The sequence below is a fragment of the Etheostoma cragini genome, chromosome 18 (assembly GCF_013103735.1).
Source record: "Etheostoma cragini isolate CJK2018 chromosome 18, CSU_Ecrag_1.0, whole genome shotgun sequence".
Classification (NCBI taxonomy): Eukaryota; Metazoa; Chordata; class Actinopteri; order Perciformes; family Percidae; genus Etheostoma; species Etheostoma cragini.
In genome coordinates, this window is record NC_048424.1 from 22,416,785 (window position 1) to 22,435,106 (window position 18,322).

An 18,322-nucleotide genomic window follows, 5' to 3' on the forward strand; every position below is an offset into this window, starting at 1 on the left:
AGGAGAGAGTGAGGAGTGAGGGAGGAGAGCAGGAGGAGAGAGGGAGGAATGAGGGAGGAGACAGGGAGGAATGAGGGACCCCAAAATTTATCTTGCAACCCCCTTGGGGGTCCCGACCCCCAGGTTGGGAACCACTGCCCTAGATAGAGATTGCCATAGCACATTGTTTCCTATTAGGCTATGAATCATTATGATTTCTTTCTTGATAAATAACAGTTTTTAAATATTTATTAAATTCCCCGTGGCACCCTCTTTCATGAAGTAAACTCTCGTTTGCATCTTTTTAAGTTTGTCTCCCACAGGGTGCTCTGTCCAACAGTTCTCTGTCTGTAATTCATCTCCTCTTCCTCTCCTCCACCCATCACCCAGCCATGTCAGGCGACATTCTGCAGCGACTCCACACCTTGACCCTGAGCATCAAGCACAGCAGCCGGCTGCCCCACTTCTCGGACATCATCCCATCCTCCTTTCCTTCCCCCAGCCCCACCATTGTTGCCTCTCAGGTCCCCATTCTGTTCCAAGAGCCCTACATCCTGTCGGGCTACCGTCCCATCCAACAGCACTGGCGCTGCTACCTGTTCAGCCTCTTTCAGAGACATAATGAATCCCTGAACGTGTGGACTCACTTGTTGGCAGGTCCTGTGCTGCTGCTCCGCTGGTGGGCCAACGTAGGCGCCCTGGGGTACACCTTAGACTTAGCCTCCCTACCTCTGAGCCTCTTCCTGGTGTCTTCCCTCACTTATCTGTTCTTCAGTGTGGCAGCTCACCTCTTGCAGTCTCACTCTGAAAATGCACACTACTTCTTCTTCTTCATGGACTATGTAGGTGTAGCTGTGTATCAGTATGGTTGCGCCCTCGGCCATTACTTCTACACATCAGAGCCAGTGTGGAGAGAAAGCTACATCGGGCTGCTGTATCTACCTGGAGCCGCCTTCCTTGGGTGGCTCTCCTGTGTGGGCTGCTGTTTTGCCAAGTCCAGGTATCAGCGCCCATATCCGATGCAGCGTAAAATCTGCCAGCTGATCCCAACCACCCTAGCATACATGCTGGTCATCTCCCCCGTGGTCCATCGACTGTTAACCGTCTCCTGGACTCAGGAGCCCTCCCTGCCCTTCCACGCCCTCCAGATTGCCTCTTTCCTTCTGTCCGCCCTCTTCTTCTCCTGTCCCATCCCTGAGCGCTTCTTCCCGGGGCACTGTGACTTTGTGGGTCAGGGTCACCAGATCTTCCACATGCTCTTGTTCCTATGCACCATGTTCCAGCTGGAGGCTCTGTTCCAGGAATACGCCAGGCGGAGAGATACAGCAGTGGAGGTATTTGGAGAGAGGCAGCTGTGGTGGGCTTGTGTGTCCTTTCCCGCCATGTTCCTTGGTGGCCTCCTGATAGCACTCATCACAATGAGTCACGTGACGAAGCAACTGCAGGGCACGCAAGAAAAAGACGAGTGACAAACGTTGGTAAAGTCAAGGGACAACAGCTCATATGACAGCTAAATATATGTCTGCACAGCACATCCTTTGGGACTCACAGCCACTATAGGATCCCAAAATTACAGAGTTATGTAGTAATTATATCAAATTGTCCAAAATTTGAAGTGTATTGTATTGTGTTATGTAATGTCTTGTAATTTATAATAGCAATAATCAGTACAGAACCTGCGTAACACTTATTTAATATGTCTTCATGAATCTTCAGTAAACGTGATTGGAACATGTTTTTTTTGTTCAATTACATTTTTATTTTAGTTTGTTCTACTGTCATGCCAATAAAGTTAACCCTTGTGTTGTCTTACCATCGACCACACAGCTTTTTGTCATTCTGGGGCAAATGAAAACCTTTTTTCCTCAAGTCATCTTTTTTCTACACTTTTGTGGCTTTTTTGACATTTTGTCAATTTTATTGATTGTATTTTTTCAATTTATTTTTAATTTTTGTTGTTGTTGATTTTTAATCACGTTTTTAAAGTTTTTTGAAGATGTCTCTGTTGATTTGAAAAAAGCATTTTTGTCCCTTTTTTCAACCTACTATCAATTTATTTTTTTCAAATGCAACAAAATCTAATAAAATACCCAAATTTATTTATTATTTATTTTACACTAAAGAACATTGTATGGAACCATCCATGTTGTTTTTGTTTGGACAATTTGTTGAAAGAAACCCACATTTTTGATACGGAAACTTTATGAAATTGTGTCAGATTTGACATGAGGACAACTGGAGGGCTTCTTGAATTTTAAATTGGTATTGGGTTTAAATGACTACCTAATTATTGAAATAAAAAAATTAATTATCTTAAAATGAAAATGTATTTCTGCTCCTAATTTTAGGAAATATGTTAGAATAATAAACACATGCAGTATATTGTAAATATCTGTAGAGAATATGCATTTTCATGCTCTTTTCCTTTGGTTTTGGACACACAGCTTCTCTGAACGTGCTTCTCAAGTTTTATGATCCGTGACATTCCTCTCTCAGGCTCTCAGGCCCACCTGGACTGATAAATCTGGACTATGGTGTTCACCAAAGTGGACTTGCCAGTGGGATGTGGGTGAACAAAGAGACTAGTTTAATACAGTTTGCTTTAATACAGCAGGGGGGATAGACAAATTGTAAGTGTGTGTGTGTGTGTGTGTGTGTGTGTGTGTGTGTGTGTGTGTGTGTGTGTGTGTGTGTGAGGCACACCTGCATAGTTTTTATAAATACCCTCAGGATGTGGTTACTACTGTTTTTTCTCCTCTGTCCCATTAGCATCTTTTTTCATTGAAAAATTAAAATAAATAATCTTGTTCTTTTTATAAATTGAAGGATTTCAAAAGGTTTTGATTGGCAGAAGTGGATGAAGAAGAACTCTCAACACAATATTTAGCTGATTTACAATAGATACCCAGCAAGACTAAGCACTGCAGAACATGTTGACATCAAAAGCATGAGATAACATAAAATAGAATATATAGAGTAAAATGGAAACATTTGCAAATACTGAATATTTAGAACAAGCTATGAATAAATCAAGGCTGTTTAACTGGTTTAGACACTATAATGTATTTTGTTGACCCTGTTTGTCCGTATGGGGGAACCGGGCTGTTCTCAGTGGGCCTGGTTTGGCCTGTTTTTTTGTTATTTGGTAAACATTGTATTTCAGTCATGTTCAGCTGGTCGCCACACCTTGTGTTTGGAACATGTAAACGGATCCTCTGGGAGGAGTGATACTGATGGTCCAGTGTCAGTGTCCGAGTCACAGCTGAGGACTCATTTTAAAGGAACAGTTTTCCCCAAAACAATGAGGTATCATTTAATTCTATTTTCACCACTGCTGATCTCTTGCCAAGAGTTAAAGGAGAAGTTCAAATCTCTCCCTAAACTCAGTTTAGCTAAACCTAAATCTAAAAAACTAAATCTGCTACCCCGTCTTGGCTGCCAGGCAACCGGTGTTATTTCAGTCAGGAGAGACATGTTTATTGAACAGCAGGGTAAAATGTGAAAAGTCTTTGGAGACTTGACTCCATCATCATACTAATAGTTTGTCCATAGGGGTAGAGAACCATCAGACCCCCCAATGGAATCTAGGTGGCGACGAAGGAGCCCGAAGACCAGATCGAAGGAGGCTCAGGACTTGCCAGCTGAAGTGAATGACTGGAGGTGGAAGGGGGGGGGTGGAGGGTTGCACTCTTTGCCTGCAACGACAGCTGATAGCAAAGGGTTGTGACTCTGTGATTGACCTTTGAATTTCCTGGATGATTCTGATTGGTTTAGCAGGAAGGTGAACACCTTCAACAGCTGATTCCATTTATTGATTACTGTAGGAAGGAAGAATTTACACTGAGCTACATTAGTGAGCTTTTATTTGATTTTTTATTGCAAGACAAAACACTAACTCTGTGTGTGTGTGTGTGTGTGTGTGTGTGTGTGTGTGTGTGTGTGTGTGTGTGTGCAGTCTTGGACTAGTCTATTGGGTGGATGGGTGAAAGGGGGGAGGTGATGAACTAAGGAAAACATAAGAAAGAAAGAAAGAAAGAAAGAAAGAAAGAAAGAAAGAAAGAAAGAAAGAAAGAGACAGACAGACAGAAAGAAAGAAAGAAAGAAAGAGAGAAAGAAAGAAAGCCAGACTAGTTGAGTCCCCTTGTTTAATGTGGGCTACAGACAATAGATAGTTAAAATAATAGACAGAGTGTCCAGGCCTGAGAAGTGAAGCCAACATACCTTAAACCTCGAGGGGCAGCTCCACTGGCTGCTGCAAAGAAGTTTGTTACTATAGAAGTCATTCAGAAAACTTGATATATTACCTCAATAAACATTTGAGTTTATGAAACCTGTGGTAGCATTGTTAGATTCATAAACGCTGTTGGCCAACTTTCCTCTGCGGGTTAAACTCACCTAGCATCAGGAAGGTTATTATTTTTTCAATTTGCCCGCATATATAGATCATTTGTTAGCAAGATTCATTCCTGTTTGAGTAAATTGTGCTCTCAGGGTTATGTTACCAATATTTGAAATTGGCTAAGGTTCCCCTGCTGTGAAAACAGAGCAAATCTCATGCAGATGTTCAGAAAGGGAAACAAATGAAAAGGGCTGAGAGCTACAGATTGATCTGATGAGGCTGTTATACAAGTAATAGGCGTGGGTGTTACTTAGTGTCCATGCCATTACTAACAAAGAGGTGTGTGTGTGTGTGTGTGTGTGTGTGTGTGTGTGTGGGGGGGGGGGGGGGGGGATCTTTGAGAGTCTAGGTTGGATATTCAGAACTTGGCTGATTGAGCCAGGTCAACCCTCAAAAAGACACGGGAAAGGGATGTGAGTAGAGTATCACACTGGCTGATGAGGAGCGAATGTGAAATCCAAGTCCGGCAACATGAGGGTGTGCCTCATTCAGTTCAAGATTATGCATCGCTTCTATGGACTCCCTCCAGATTGTTTAGACACACTAAACTGTTGGAAATGTAAGACAGAGGACAGCCACATTCCTCCTGACCCACATGGTCCTGTGATGAGGTCCGGGAATTTTGGACTGGGATATGACAACCTGTGTCGGACTGCAGGGACCCAGGTTCCACTCAGCTCGGATTGTTTGTTCTGGGACAGTGATCTCCACTAGGGGGTCCTAAAAGGTAGCGCAGGGGGGTCACCAAAGAACCTAAAAAATAAAAAAGATTTCCCAAGTTAGAATAAGTCTGAAAATATGAATGTAACATTTTAATAGCAAAGACAAATTGGCCTTTTTGTGAAAAGATCATGATTTACACATTTAAGATAAGCTAAGGGTAGCCATGTTGTTACGCTTAAGGAGTAGCTCGGCTTTCCGGATGTGTGTCAAACATTAAGACATGATGCATGAACAATATCTTATTTTTTCATCCGTTCTGCCCAATTTAATATGCAACTCAATTGTGAACAATACACCGTAGGGGGTCCGTACTCTGTCTCTCTTTCAACTGGGGGGTTCCTGGCCTCAAAGACGCTGAAGACCCCCTGTTCCAGGAGATGGATCAGAGACTAGTTTAATAGTTTAGTTTTAAAGGGCTGGAGGAATGAAGGGGTGCCGTCCATCCAGGACTGGGCGTTTGAAAAGATGTCATCCAAACAATTTGCCAGATTGAATGCCTGCGTTAGAAAATGGGGAAAGGACCTGAGCTTTGTGGAGGGCTCCTAGGAACCCATGGACTGTGGTGAATGATGAATGGGGGTGTTTGGGGGGGGAGGAGGGGATGTGTTCATGTTGTAAATGGTGTGTTTTAGATGCTGTTTAAAAAGATAAACTGCCAATGTGTATGTGTGTTTGTGTGTGTGTAAATCAATGCAGTTCTTCTAACTTACTGTATGCCTCTGCATGGACAAAACATATTTCATAGAAATTATGTTGTGAAAGGAATAGTTACAATTTGGGAAATTCACTCATTCACCTATTTGCAGTGAACTACAGGAGAAGACTCTACTGAAAACCCAACACAAATCAATTTCATGTAAAATAAATAATTTGGCACACTTTTCGAAAAAATGTATAAACACTGTTTAATTGTTTTATTACAGCGTTAATGCAGAACAGCATGGCTAATATGCTTGGCACTGCATGTGGTAATTCCTCTGACTAAGCAGTCCAAGTAAAGACTTCCGGAGTGATGGAGTAGGAAACACAACAGACATTACCACACCTGTAATTTTGCCCCAGTCCTCCTCCCACACACAAAACATATCCTAGACAATGCCGGTGTTTCTTTTATACTGGACACTCCCGCGGTTCACATGCTAACCATTCATCCTAGAGCTCATCACTACAGGGGTCACAGCACCAGTAACATCATCACTCAGTTCCATGACTTAAACCCTGACCTTTTCAAAGTGAGTAGCTGAAATGTGCTCACTTCCATGTGCAGAACTCAAACTGCACTTCTGAAGCCCGGTAATCCAGTTACACTGGCCCTACTCTGCCTCTGAACCCTGCTCTGCGTTAGAACAACGATCCTTTTTGTCTGTAAGACCGCCTCCCTTGGGAGTATGTTTCAGAGGTTTCATCCAGATAGCTGTTAGTAGACCAAGAAGGAGAGACTAATGCCTAATATACACTAGAAGACTCTGAAAAGACATCTAAAGACAATCTGCCATAATCTCACTGAGATTGTCAGTCACAGACTAAAATACTTTACTACCAACACATAAAACTACAATAATATCAAACACGTTGGATTATGTCAAAATGTCAAGACGGGAAAAAGACAGAATCGTACTGAGAGTTTTGACCACTGAAACCAGGATTGAGACTCTAGCGAGACTCTAAGGATCTCATTCCAATTAGGAAGTTTATCTGCCACAGTTAAACCGTTTGAAAAGTCGTTCGGGGTGAGGTTAGCACAAAATGTTTATCTAGTGTCATTTACTGGACTTCATCAGGGCATATCCAACCACTAGCCCATCTTCAATTAAAAATATAAATAAATGCACAGAGTAATATACAGTAATAGCGTCCTTATTAGCACAAATACAATGTAAAAAGAATGATTGAGAGAGTGCCATAAAATGGATAACTCATAGCTCAAGAATGTGTGTGTGTGTGTGTGTGTGTGTGTGTGTGTGTGTGTGTGTGTGTGTGTGTGTGTGTGTGTGTGTGTGTGTGTGTGTGTGTGTGTTAAACATAAATCATCATCAGTGGTTGGTTCAGCTCTCATGTTTTCCTCACACATCTATATCTAAGCCAAAGTTTGAAATGTATTGTAACAACATGCATTCCTGCAACATTAGTGAAAGACCCAGCCATCCGAGGTGCCAATGTGATTTAGTGATGACCAAAGTTGACAAAGGGCTGTTTCTGGGCTTGTGCCAGCACCTCCTTCCTAACAGACAGGACACCAATGAACAGAGTCCCTCCCTAAGACACCTGCCTGCTGGGAGCCACAAAGGCAGTTGGATGCCTGACAGCAGTTGGTGACAGAGCTACGGTGGAGGCAAGCAGCATATAATGTAAGTTTGGAAAACCCTGCATTATATTTGTCTTTGCTTCATTGTTATCACTATGGTTCTTTGTGAAAAAATGAAAGAAATGCTGGACTACAACATGTGAGCTGTATGTTGACTGGACATCATCAGACTGTACAGTATCTAAAGAAATTCCCATTCAGCCTATACCCGCGTTGTTTGGTCATGAATTCTGCTTTTTCAACGTGTGCCCACTCTTTTGGTGCGGTTTTGCCTTTCTCTACAGAACACTATAGGACAATGGCTCCAGTAGGGATGGTTGGCATGTTGGGTTGGGTTTCATCCCCAGAGGTGGGTATCATCTCCCTGGTCGTCTTCCTCGTCCTCAGCGTCACGCTCCTCGCCCTTTGCATCAAGTGTCAGAGGTGAGGGAAATGTCATAAAAAGTCATGTTAATTTGAGTGTATTTGTCTCAAGTCATGCCTTTCTTCCTCAAATATACTGTAAAATAAGCCGCCTGTGACCAGTAGTGGAATATAACTTAGTATTGTTCTGAATTGAATAATTTCACATTCAATTTTAAGAGAGAGTACATAATCCTGATGACACGTGCAAACGTTCACTCAGGTAACATTTTCAATGCTGGACTTTTACTTGTAACAGAGTATTTTACAGTGTAGTATAAGTACTTTGTGAAGTGAAGGATACTGCCTGTCTTCCACCCAGGCAAGTCTTCTCCTGTCTTGAATAGCAGCTTACTATGCGTTGGCTAATTGCTATTCATCAGCGCAGAATAGGGACTTGTTCAACTTGATAGGTGATTTTTGGTGAAGGGTGTTGCCTGTTTGATCAGGAGGAAACGTGTGCACGCGTGTGTGTGTGTGTGTCTTCACACAAATCAATGCGTGCATGTGTGTTTACACACCCATTACTGCGGTTGTCATGCCAAACATACCGGTGACGGCAACACAGGAACTGTGAGGTAAAGTCTTATCTTCCACAATCTTTGTCTTTACATTCCCCAGCGTGTTTGTCACCCAGAGGAATGAGAACAGGAATGGGACTGCAATGGGGAATCATAACTCTGTGTTTAAAGGGAGGGGGCACACACAGTGCCAGTGTGTGTGGATTGTTGAAGACAAAGAGCAGATGTTGTGCAATGTTGCATCAAGGAATACTTCAAGGTGTACTACAAGGAAGACATTCAGGGGACAGTAGTCTGACTCACAAGTCCAACTGATAAGCGCTGAAAACTGTGTGTTATGTTTGCAGCTGCTGAGGGAGAGCTGTTTATATATACAGTAAGCCCAATGATTACTTCAGTGTGTAATCTTTTGGTGGGGGGGATGCACAGGAGATGATTTTGAGTCTTTTAAGTGAGTCTAAATGAAGTCCCAATTGAGACAAAACAAAATCTTGGTCAAGTCACAAGTCTTACCAATAGGGCACAAATCGATGAATCATAATAACGTGACCATTTCACGAACTGAGACCGGGTTCGGCTGGTTGGACTCTGCAGTAGACCAACCGTATTGAGTTTTGGTTTTAATTACGTTTGAACTGATTCCAAACTTTGGACACTTTCCGTCATTTTGTCCAGCCTGTCTCTTCTCTTAGTCCCTCACTGTCAGTCTTCTTGGCATGTGTCAGCAGCAGTGTCAATCAACTGGCGCTGCCTGTTGCTGATTGGCTGGAATAGTGTTGTGGGGCTGGTGCACTCCACTCGGTTTGTTTTGCGTGTACACAGCCCGGGCTGTGTATTAACACTAGACTGTTTTTCAGCGCACACAGAAAATAGAGAACTAGATAGAAGCTGTAAAATAAACCTGTGTAAAAAGGACTTTACGCACCTTCGTCCCGGTACACACTGAGTACACACACATGGCCCATAACACTTGATATGCTCTCATTTTCTTTTTTTTGTCATCCACAGGAAAACTACTAACGGGTATGCTGTGAACGAAACGGTATGAACCGCCTGTTTCTCATCTTCCCTCTCTCTCTGTTTCTAGTTCTGCCCCCCCCCCCCCTCTATCAGTCTGTCATTACACACCATCTCTCCATTGTTGCAGTAGCATCTTCAGTATCTAAAAGTAAGGCTGCCGCTAAGCACTAACTATAATTTCTATTGTTGATAATGTTGTTGACTATTTGCTCGATTAATCAGTTAATTGTTGGACTATAAATTGTCCTAAAATTGTGAATATTGTCAGTCAGTGTTCCCCAAAGACGGCCTCAAATGTCTTGTATTGTCCACAACTTAAATATTCAGTTTACTGGCTAGGAGGAGTGATGGAACTAGAACAAAATACATAACTCAAACCGACTAATCCATTAACAAAGTATTGGGAGATGTATTTAATAGGTGATAATCAATGAATCTTTGCAGCTCTGTCTGAAATCAGCATCTTTTGCCGTTCAGTGGCTTCAAATAAGCATTAATTAGTTGATTATCAGCATCAGCAGGACGGTGGAGGCCTCATTAGATTCCAACCATGCACGCCTGGGACACATGAAAACACATAAGGCCAACAGGGAATTCAATTTAGCGCAAAAAGTTCAGGATGTTGGAATTGCATCATGACCATTATCTTGGATATGATTAACATCATCTTAAATATTCTTTTAAACGGGTCTGATGACATTAGGCGACCGCTGGACCTGGTCACGTGACAGCTCGGTATCAGGGCGGTCCTTTCAGGGACCATTGCAGTTGAGTTTAGCTGACAAAGGTGAGCGTTATGTGGTGACGACAGCACCAAAACGCCAATTTAAGACTAGAAAAATGACTGACTGGAGGTACTCCCAGCACTCCTGGCCCTTTGTGGAGGGCATGTGAGCTGCAAATGTCTGATGGAATTACAATGTTAAACATACAATATATCAGCTGTAATGCACCAAGGAAAAGGCACACAATGGGGTTTGATTTGAGGGTTGATTGATTCAGTAGATAGCAGTAGTGCAGAGACAGTCACAAGCAATGGCACACAAAGGACAACATCACCAAATCAGTAGTGTAGTGTACTCCCACTCAGTAAGAAAAAAAAGTCCCGGCTTGACCGCTGCAACTCTTTCTGATGGAAAAAATATTGTTGGTTGCTAAAAGTGGTTCCAGTGCTGTTCCGCTCACTTTTCATGTGCCGTGGCCAAGAACGCTTCTGTGAGAGTTTGATAGGCAGATCATGGATTAATCAAGCTCCAAAACATCCCAAATGTTCTTGATAAGTGTCTTTCACTATCGCATATCAGTAATATGATATATCCTATCCTCTCAGTATGCTTCAAGGTAACTAAAGCGTCCAAGGTTTTGTAAGACCATAAGGGTGAAGTGTTGTATATATACATGGGCCACATTCCCAGGCAGGGGGGTTAGCCTCATGTCATCAACAGTTGCATACTTTAATGCTTGAAGGCATTCTTGGTGTTCCCCTCGAGGTGTAGCGTGTCAACGCCTTCTCATGGACAGGTCCTCACGGCTGGCTGAGTGCTGAGGCAAGGCAACGATATGACAGGACAGATGAAGGTGTAGAATGTATTAGAAGAAAAAAAATCCACCTTATGTGAGTTTTAGTGAATCCAAATGAAATTCATAAAACAATCAAATGCTTTGCTCCCTCGTATACATGGTGAGGAGGGTTGGTGAAGGGCGGACCCAAAACGCAGAGACGGAAGCAGAGGACAGTTTGATGATTTTATGGAACATAAAAAATATACAAAACCAAAGGAGTCCTGGAAAAGGCTGGCAAAAAGTAACGCAAAATAAAGTCCAAGATAAAAAATAGAAACACGGGAACACTAAGACTAACAGGGAAGACTAAAACACAGGACAACAACCTGGGGACAAAACACACAATGATCTGACACAGGACAAGGGGAACACAAAGACTAAATCCAGATGGTGACCAGGTAACATGAGGCAGGTGGCTGGGAGACAGGTGGAAGACATCAAGTAATGACAAAAGCGGGAAGTAAAACTAGACAGGACAGAAAACCAGATTATTATAATAAATCAGGAAATGGAACATAAAACAAAACAAGACCGAAAATTACACAATCACATCAAGACAAGACAGCACAGGCTACCACAATAAGACAGGAAAACAGACTGCCACAATAAGACAAGACAAAACATCAAAACCACAACAATATATGGACATAAAAAAGAAAGACACTGAATATATTGGACTCAAAAATCTAGAAAATATAAAGATGATTGGGTTAAGTGATACATTTCATGCACACTGTAAATATGAATGTAACAGGGGTGTCCTCTCCCTGTTGTCACATGAATGTCCAGTGGCCTACAACACTGTATAGGTACTGGTCCACTGATCTAAGACTAGAATTTGGTAAAAGATTGTCCAATTAGATTATGTTCTTAAAATGGTACAGTCCTCCAAAATTAAAAATTACAAAAAATGTAATCAACTAAAGTAATTTAAGGTGCATTGGTCCACTATAGCACTTCTAATATTGCCCTTAGTAACAGACATCATTTAAAACACATGTGGCAACTTTATCAGCCTTTTCTAATTATCTAACAACAATATGAACAGCAGTCTTCATACAGCAATATACCAGCAACAATGACTGTCACATGAATAAATATAAAATGTAGTCACAACTTTACATAATAACAGTAATTAACTGAACAGCAATATCAACCTGTTGTATTTTTTTTTTTTTAAGTTTGCAGGATTACTAAATCCTGGTCAGGACCAGGCTGTAGAGGCCGAGTCAAGGCTAAATTGAGCCAGGATAACCCCTAGAAAACCCTCGCTTATTATATATATATATATATATATATATATATATATATATATATATATATAATTATATCTTGGTTTTGTGATATAGCCTTCAGGACAGATGAAACCAAACACTACAAAATAAAACAGGAAGTTAACCCAGCAAAAACATACAAGATGAGTACAGGAAAAAATAGAGTAATAAGAAAATTACAAGAAAAGAAGAATCAATCAAAACACAGATTTACCAAAATAGGACAGGAAACATGACAACAGAAACCCACAACCCTGACAGGTTCACATGGTATCCTATGAAGCGTTACCGGTCTTTACAGTTAAGCCGAGAAAAGGTTCCTTTGAGCCAGGTACAGGGTCGTTTTAGTGGATTTTGGTGTTAAGTTTAGCCGGCAATGGGTGACTTTGAGCCTAGTAGAGAGCACCCTGAGGTTCTGGACTTTAAGTGTAGCTGTCAGAACGTGACTGTCAAAACGTTTAGGTACCAAAACCACTAGTTAAGATCAGAAAACAAATTGTACTACTACTACTCCCGGGACCTGAACACCGCTTTCCTGGTTGAGAGTCTTGTGTTTTTCCCTCAACTTATTCCATGACACAAACTCCCCTCCCACACTGTGTTTTATGACCCATCCATCCACCTCGACCTCCTCCCCTGGCTTTTTTTTCATGCTCATGTACATCAGCAGTCATTGTGGTGCAAACAGTAATAAATACGTGGAATACATGCATATTGTATGTTTATTCTGTCGTTATTCAAAGTATACTTTATTATCCCCCCAGAGTTGGGAAATTTGTTTGGTCAAGTGCCCCCCCGCCCCCCTTACACACACACACACACACACACACCTGGACCTGGGCCTAGAGGTGGAGGTGACTGACTTAAACCCGACCTGTTGTGTCCTATTTGTTAGGAGACTGTTGATCCAGGTTAGGAGTTTTTAGTTAACCCCTAGCTCATACAGGTGGGCCTGTGTGGTGTTAAATGCACGCGGAAATGGATCAATTCAATTTGATTTATAGTGTCAAATCCTAGCAGAAGTTACCTCAAGATATTTTAAAATAGAGTAGGTCTAGACCCCCCTCTATAATTAACATACACCCAATAATTCCCCCAACAGCAACTACACTTAATGCTAAGCTAAGCGGCTGCTGGCTATAGCTTCGTATGTACCTTACAAGCTATATATGTAGATTTATTGGCCTACTGTACATACATTCTGTCATTAATAACGTTTAACCTTTCTGTCTTTCTCTTTGACAGGCCGGTGGAAAGGGAGCAGCCGATGACACAAGGATGGGAGGAACCTCCAGTGAGTTCTCTGTAAATAAAAACTCATTTTCAATCCAAAGTCAAATCCAAATCAAATCTTTTCTCATTGATATTTCCAGACTCAGGGACATTATGGAGATCACACCAAATGCCTCCCAGCACACTGGAGAGAAGTCATCATCCAACCAACTAACCACACAGTCACGGTAACTTCACAGCCACAAAACACACCACAGAAAACACAAGGACCCAATTTCTAAGACAAGAAGCAGGAACAAGGACTAATCCCACTCATTTCCCTATTCAACAGAACACCAGCTTTACACACTTGAAATTGTCCCAAATGGACAGATGGACGGAAAAAGAGAGAAGGGCAGTAGGGAACGTCGGCCCTGTCCTCTGCCAGCTCCACACCTCGTCTTCATCACGTCAGTCTTCGCTCATCTGGATAGAGTCTCTCACATCTGGATTCTGAATTCACTTAAACAAGAACTTCCTATCTACGTCTTTGACTATTTTACAGTGTCCTCTTTAAAGAGTTTGGATTCAGTTTTTACCATTCTTTCTCAGTTAGGAAATGAAATCTCCCTAATGTTAAGTGAACATCAAGACACGTAAAAAAGAAATGGCCCTGAAGCTTTGTCCTGGGTAGAATACAGTGGAATAAATGTTTAGCTTGTTTGCTTCAACATTTATTTAGTATGTCATTTTGTGGAATTTGCTTATTGGCTTTCCAGCGGAGATGATCAATACTACCACTCTCATATGTGTCTGTTAATTATGAAGCTACAGCTGAGAGGGTTATGGTGTGTTCCATTTCAACTGGGAAGTCTGAATTTATAAGCTTCGAGTGGGAAATTTCAACTGGAACGCCCCCCCCCCGATGTTGGATGTCCAAAAATCCAACATGGAGGCCCCGTGCATCCCCAGCAGTAAAAGCTGTAGTTCTATACAGCTCTTCTGTCTTCTGTCTCATTAACCCTTTGGTTGTCTTCCCGCAAACTTTTGTTTTTCTGAGTTAAAATTTCAAATGAAAAACCTTTCATCAACGTTTTGCTTGTCTTTTTTTACCCTTTTGTGTCTTTCCCCCCAAAGTTTTTATCACTTTTTCAATAAATTTCCACCTTTTCTGAGCTTTTTGAAAGTTTTGTTTTTTCCCCCAATTCTTTAAGTTTCTTCAACATTTGTCACTTTTTTGACATTGTGTCACTTTGTTTAACATTTTAGTCACTTTTATTGACATTCGTCTTTATTTTGCATTTTTTATTTTATTTATTTTTACATTTGTAACACACACACATTTGTTACAAATGTAAAAAAAAAAAAAGTTTTATCAATCTTTTTTTTCTCCGAATGCTTTAAAATGGACTAAAACACCCAAATTCACTGAAAGTAGTGAACTGATTCTTTATTTAACTTGTGGGGAACGTTGCTGGGAACCATCCACATTACTATATGGACAATTTGTGTGAAAGAAACCAAAATTTCTGATGTAGAAACCTTTTAAAAAAGGGTTTAAATTTGACCCGAAGACACCAGGAGGGTTAAACCAGTCGCACGCACAGTACTGTCCAACTTTTATCAGGAGACATGTAGCTTTAGTGTTCAAATAATAAAACATATTTTTTTATATATAAATTATAAAAAATATGAAAGTAGAAAACATTTTCTTATCTAACTCTTGGCAAGCAAATGAATAACATAAAACATCCTTTAGTATTTTTTGCCAGCTGTTTTGCCGAACTGTGAATTTTATTATAGGATGTTGTATCCATGCCGCTCTTGGTTTCCACTCGTGTGTGCACCAGGTGAAAATAAATGCAGATTCTGGAAAATGACTAGACGTCTGTAATCCATTACAGGGAACGGCGAGTCATTTCACACGGAATGGTTTCAAGAGTCTGCTGACTAAGTTTCATACTGCGGGGAAGTAAATGACTTTAACAGTGACAAAAATGCATCTAAACTCTAAAACCCAACTGCACAGTAAAATGGTTGCCTAAAATGTAAGGTATATAAGAAAGCATGTAAACCACTGGTGTGGTCCTGTATTCACACACTATTAAATGACACTGTTGCACTGTTGTGCTGGATGGGAAAGGATCATGGAGGAGGAGACTTCTGGTTATTTAGGATGCTGGGTGTGTCAACGCTGATGCATTGTGATAAGAGGGGACTTTTAAACTTTTATGATCAAGGAAGAGATGAACATTCTGTTTGTGTGTATTCTTGTCTTTGTCTTCCATTGTTTCTCCAGGTTCCGCAGGTAAAGTCCATGCTGCAGTATTATCTTTATTGTAAACATGTATGACATTCATACATACGATAGGTCTGTTTGTCTTGAAACAACGCCAAGAAAGACCAGAACGTCGAACGCCATCCTTATCTTCCCTGGTTGATTGTGGTGAGATGGGAGTGGCACTCGGACGTACTGACTCTTCAAAGTAAGCTAAAGGTCACAAAAGGCTGAAGCAGGGTGGAGTTGTCGTTCTTGTAATGCCAGTTGTCATGCCATGCCTGTCCAAATAAAACACACCCGACACTGATGTCACTGATTCTGCTTCTCTGGCCAGTGCACATTAAAGGCCATACAGTGTGAGCAATGTGGCCCTACATGAACACAAAACGTTCTGCTTTGGTTGTTTCACATTAGATATTTCTATATTTATGTGTGATTATTAGTGTGACCAGACGGCCTGAAAAAATCAGGACAGTCAATTCCAAACAGTTTTCCCGAATCCCGAATCCTGCCCTAATTGTCCCGAAAATTGGAGCAAAGTCTCAAGAGCGGACTCTCGAGTGGTTCTAGTCTGAACATTAAAAATATAATTGGTGATTGATCTGTCAGCAGTCAGCTCCCATAAGCTGCATACTACATACATACTAAGTGTGAATTTGGATAAATACGCATTGCTAATTTTCATTCATTCCGATGAACACGTAAACGCAAAAACGTCTCTGCAGGTACCGGGAGGACTGGGGAGGGAAATACTCCTGGATTACTGCAGTTTTACACGATGCAAACAAAGCGTTTTGCAATATACTGTATGTAGGAAGGAGTTTGGTATTTAACATATGAGTATAAGTTAGTGATAGTAGTATATAACTGTACAGACCTACTCTTTGGTCTCATCCTTCTTTAAGCGGGGGGGGGGGACTCCATGTATTATAAAATAGTTGCTGCTGAGCTGATTTTTTATTTGTATTATCGTGTTTACGTAACAGTTGAATTCCTTATAAGAAATAATAAAATAATAAATCATTTTGGTGCTGAGGTGCAGACCCTCCTACGCAGCACTGTGGAGGAAGGTCTGGCAATGCGAGACTAGGGTTACTTTGGCGACCCGTCAAAAACACTCCCACCCATCAAACCTAACATTTGCACATTAATGTCTCGTTGAAAAGTAGTGCACACTGTTGACGCGCTAACACTGTTGACTCTGTTTTTATATTAATCTCAGTATGTCTAACCAGTGTAGGCAGCAGCCAGGAGGCTTACATGGAGTCATTAATGAATGAAATGGGAAGAGAAAGAACTCTGTCTGGTTAAGGAGTCAGATTGGGACTAGGATCGGGTTACTCTCTCTCTCTCTCTCTCTCTCTCTCTCTCTGTCTGTGCTCAGACCCTAAAATCCCTGCTGACTGGATGTCTGGTGGAGAGGGTGCAGACAGCCAACACTAATCTGGTCTCTGAAACACACACACACACACACAGGCAAGGGCTCTGCCACACACATTGGAAACACACATGCATGTTGTGTTTGAACCATTGACTGTAAATATTCATATTTACAGTCTGTGGTTCTATGTGATGTCGGGGCTGTAAATGCATGCCATGGTGTCAGCAGTCTGATTAGTTTTGAGCGTTTGGATTACAGTAAAACTGGTAATGATGCTTGTAGGGCTTGGAACTTGTGTCCTTTTAAAAATAATTTTCATATTTCAGCTCTTTAGCAGCACCATATTGCAGCCATACTAGCCATATCCCTCAGTAAATAAAGGCCTACACCAATATTTGGATATTTCTTTTGCCACTTCTACTAATTGTGATGCCTGAGTGACCTCATGATCGTTTTTTGTATATTTAAAATTGGATATTGGATATATTTGTATTGCTATTTGTAGCATCATTAATAATGTTGAGAGAAAATATGTGGAAAAATATACTAAACCTTCTTTGTTATTTTTAAACCAATGCAAAGAAAAAATTGAATTTATTTAATCATCTAAGGACAGAATCCAAACAATCACCATCTAATGCTCATGTGATGGATGTGTGTGTGCTTTGAGACAGACAGACATACAGAGTCAGAAACACAGACAGAGAGACAGAGACACAGACAGACAGACAAACAGACAGACATTCAGACAGACAGAAAGGCAGACATACAGAGACAGAGACATACAGACATAAAGAGACAGAGACACAGACATACAGACAGACATAAAGAGACAGAGACACAGACAGCCAGACAGACAGACATAAAGAGACACAGACAGACAGCCAGCCAGCCAGACAGCCAGACAGACGGGGGATGCTGCTGCCCTGGTAACCCCTCACCTAGATCATCCTTTTGTGCACGGCGCGCTGGAGGCTGGTATCCCTGCGCTGTGCCAAGCTGCCGCGGCCGGCATTGGTTAGCCAGAGAGAGACACGTACGTAGGCGCGGATCTAACCGACCAACCCCCTTTCTCCCCCACCCGGCCGACTGAGAACCGGCGAGCGGCGGGACAGCCAGGCAGCGACGGACAGGACTGAAGTCTCCCCCGAACCAGTGAGTAGCCTACTACAAAATGTACTGCTTTCTGTACGCGGGGACGTTTGACTGTTGCAGCGAGCACAGTAAAAATACACAGTTTTCCTTCCAGCGGGTGAGCCGGG

General features: G+C 41.7%; 2 protein-coding genes and 1 long non-coding RNA gene across 4 annotated transcripts in view; all 3 read left to right on the forward strand.

Annotated features, from left to right (window-relative positions):
• Positions 1-269: 269 nt before the first annotated feature.
• Positions 270-1,620, forward strand: paqr8 (progestin and adipoQ receptor family member VIII). Its single transcript, XM_034900438.1, has one exon. The coding sequence runs from the start codon at positions 372-374 to the stop codon at positions 1,446-1,448; it is 1,077 nt and encodes a 358-aa protein (XP_034756329.1). The 5' UTR covers positions 270-371; the 3' UTR covers positions 1,449-1,620.
• A 1,415-nt stretch (positions 1,621-3,035) lies between these two features.
• Positions 3,036-16,117, forward strand: LOC117961632. The gene is made up of 3 exons (XR_004660455.1): positions 3,036-3,048; positions 15,923-15,924; positions 16,035-16,117. It is a non-coding gene; the product is annotated as an uncharacterized LOC117961632 (long non-coding RNA).
• Positions 16,118-17,949: 1,832 nt separating this feature from the next.
• znf395b (zinc finger protein 395b) overlaps positions 17,950-18,322 on the forward strand; it is a 17,165-nt gene continuing 16,792 nt past the window's right edge. For both annotated transcript variants that reach the window (XM_034900310.1, XM_034900311.1), the window contains exon 1: positions 17,950-18,215. The gene's annotated coding sequence lies outside the window, so the exon portion shown is untranslated. The remainder of the gene's footprint in view (positions 18,216-18,322) is intronic.

Excerpts from the sequence above, each read along its gene's own strand:
- paqr8 (XM_034900438.1), top strand. The coding sequence starts at position 372 with ATGTCAGGCGACATTCTGCAGCGACTCCACACCTTGACCCTGAGCATC.